The 2,500-nt window shown below is 41.4% G+C and overlaps 2 protein-coding genes across 26 annotated transcripts in view; one reads left to right on the forward strand and one right to left on the reverse strand.

The window, feature by feature from the left end:
* LOC147021573 (dynein axonemal heavy chain 8-like) overlaps window positions 1-2,500 on the forward strand; it is a 238,149-nt gene that overhangs the window by 75,759 nt on the left and 159,890 nt on the right. The gene's annotated exons all lie outside the window — the stretch shown is intronic.
* Window positions 1-2,500, reverse strand: part of LOC147021576 (dynein axonemal heavy chain 8-like) — a 165,600-nt gene that overhangs the window by 46,023 nt on the left and 117,077 nt on the right. For 4 of the 6 annotated variants that reach the window (XM_085891664.1, XM_085891651.1, XM_085891643.1 and 1 more), the window contains one exon: window positions 158-242. In XM_085891664.1, coding sequence (XP_085747790.1) covers window positions 158-242 — 85 coding nt within the window. Of the gene's footprint in view, window positions 1-155; window positions 243-450; window positions 612-2,500 lie in introns of those variants that run through there. The other 2 variants (XM_085891655.1, XM_085891654.1) reach the window with 2 other exon arrangements.

The following is a 2,500-nucleotide window of genomic DNA, read 5'->3' on the forward strand; positions in this document are numbered from 1 at the left end:
CTTTCCCAGGCACGCACAATAAATTGATGACTATTTTCAAAAAAAATTGTTGAAAAAATTATTTTGCTTTGATGACACAGCTTGTCCAAACACGGCAATTGCCAAAGGATTTCAAGCAAAAACTTCACCGTTTAAACTAACCAACGGATAAACTCACCAATCCCCGGAGGTTGTGCTTCTTGGTAAAAGAAGGTCACAACTCTTCGACCTTCCTTTGTGCAGAAATTGATGAGAGGTTGAATCTAAACAATATATATATTTTTTTAAAACTTTAAAAATACATGAAACGTGGAAATGAGATGGACATCAAAAATGTAGCAGCACAATGAAATACAAAATGTTTATCTTTCAATCAAACTTACTTTTTTATAAAGCTAAACAAATAATATTGTTTTGACATTGCTTAAAAAAAAAGAGAAACAACACAATCTGGGAAACAACAAGACTTACTGACAGCGAATCCAAAATGAACTCCTCAACAGCAGTCTGCTCGATTCCCAATCTTTTTGATAGAACCTCAAAAAGATATTTTTGAGATATCTTTTCAAAAAGAAAAAGATAGCCGGTTCAACTTGAAGCTTTCTTTGCTCTCTTTGTGCTTTGTATCGAGCCTGCAAGAAATAATAAATAAATACTGATATATAGATATATATCACCATTTCTTTCATACCATGAAGGCAATTCACACTCAGAGAGGGTGGAGTCATAAGCAAGGAGATAAAGAGGATTGTCCAGAGAGTCGGAGAGATCATTGATGAAAACCAGAAAAAGAACAGGGCCCAGAACGCTACCTTGAGGAACTCCATCCTGGACAGGAAGCGGGGATGAAAGAACTCCATTTAGAGTCACACGTTGGCTGCGACAAGAGAGGAAGTCTGCGAACCATGAGTGGAGATGGCCTTGGATACCATGGGAAGAGAGTTTGGTGAGCAGAGCAGGGTGCCAGAAAATGTCAAAAGCATGCAATATGTCTCGGGATATGGCTCTGAGTTCATGTCTGGCATTGAGGACCTCCATCCAATGTTGGGAGAGCAGAAGCAGCATATCCAGGGTAGAATGACCTGGTCTGAAACCAAAATTGATGATCGGAAATCAGACCATCGAAGAAGAGGAAGGATTTAATATCTGAAGCGAGGATGGATTTCATAGCCTTACTGATGATTTGGAGAAGGCTGATTGGTCTGTAGTTGCAGGGATCTGTTTTCGCACCTTTTTTATGCAGGGCAGTAATGTTTGCTGATTTCCAAGCAGATGGAAGATGACCTTGAGCAAATGAGAGGGTGAATAGAACAGAGAGAGGGTGAGCAACAGCAGAGCAGCAGGTTTTTAGAACACGTGGGCTGATGCCGTCTGGGCCAGTTGCAGAATCTATGTCGAGGTGTGACAGCAATCTCTCCACTTTGTCAGACGAAAAGGACACAAAGTCCAGAGACAGTTGGGTGCGACTGTGTAAGGTGGGTAGAGAAAGCGATGGGTTTCAGACAAGATTTTGATGCAAACACCGGGTTGAGGCATTCAGACTTTTCACGTGTGGTATCAGCAGTGCGGCCATTTGAGGTAAGGGAGAGGATGGAGGGGGAACATCCACTACAAACAGATTTGATTAAATGCCAACAGGATTTGGAGGAGGGAGAGAAGTTTGAGAGTTCAGACTTTTGCTTGGAAAGATGGTGTTTTCTGGCTCTCCTGAGGGTAGATACACACTTGTAACGAGCTTTATGGATGGAGCTGAGATTACCCTCAGTTCAGTTTGCTTTCCACGAGGCAAAAGAAAGTTGTTTCAGGACAACAGCCATGGCCACAAGCTTCAGTGAACCATGGGCGCGAGGAAGGGTCAGACAACTGAAGACGAGAGGAGATAAATCTGTACATGAGGGAGAGCAAGTTTCTTTGAAAGAATTCCCAGGATGAGTTGATGTCGGAGAAAGTAGCGATGGGAGACCAGTGTAGAAATTTGATGGCTGCTCGGAGACCCTGCCAGTTGGCTTGAGTGAAATGCCAGACTGGACGGCGCTGAGGTGGTTCTCTGATAACACCCAGAGAGAAGTGTCATTAAACCAGTTTCATTCCTCCAGGGGTTATCAATTAAACTGAATCAGTTGATGTGGGAAAGAGTGTCAAGAACTCGCTCACACAGCATAAGGAATACACGAATATTTATTGCAGGACAGGACAATGAAAATGGAAGAACCTGGACAGTAAATAAAAAATGTATATTTATTACTCATAAAAAAATGAAAATCTAGTATTCCAGTTATCTCCACCCACCGAAGGTGTGTATGAAACACTGGGATTTTTTTAACGTGATCCTTCACTATTGAGAGATCAGGCTAAAAAACGAAATACAGCACATCTCAAAAAGTTGTGGATGGATTCGGACAAAATTTGGTGGACACATTGGATGTGTGACGAGGAAGAATTGATTCAATTTTGGTGAAGATCCGAATGTGAATCCGCATACAATAATTATTTAATTTTTTAATTGATTGTTCACCATTGA

Source organism: Eptatretus burgeri, chromosome 8 (genome assembly GCF_056783735.1).
Source record: "Eptatretus burgeri isolate ZD-2024b chromosome 8, Ebu_testis_v1, whole genome shotgun sequence".
Lineage (NCBI taxonomy): Eukaryota > Metazoa > Chordata > Myxini > Myxiniformes > Myxinidae > Eptatretus > Eptatretus burgeri.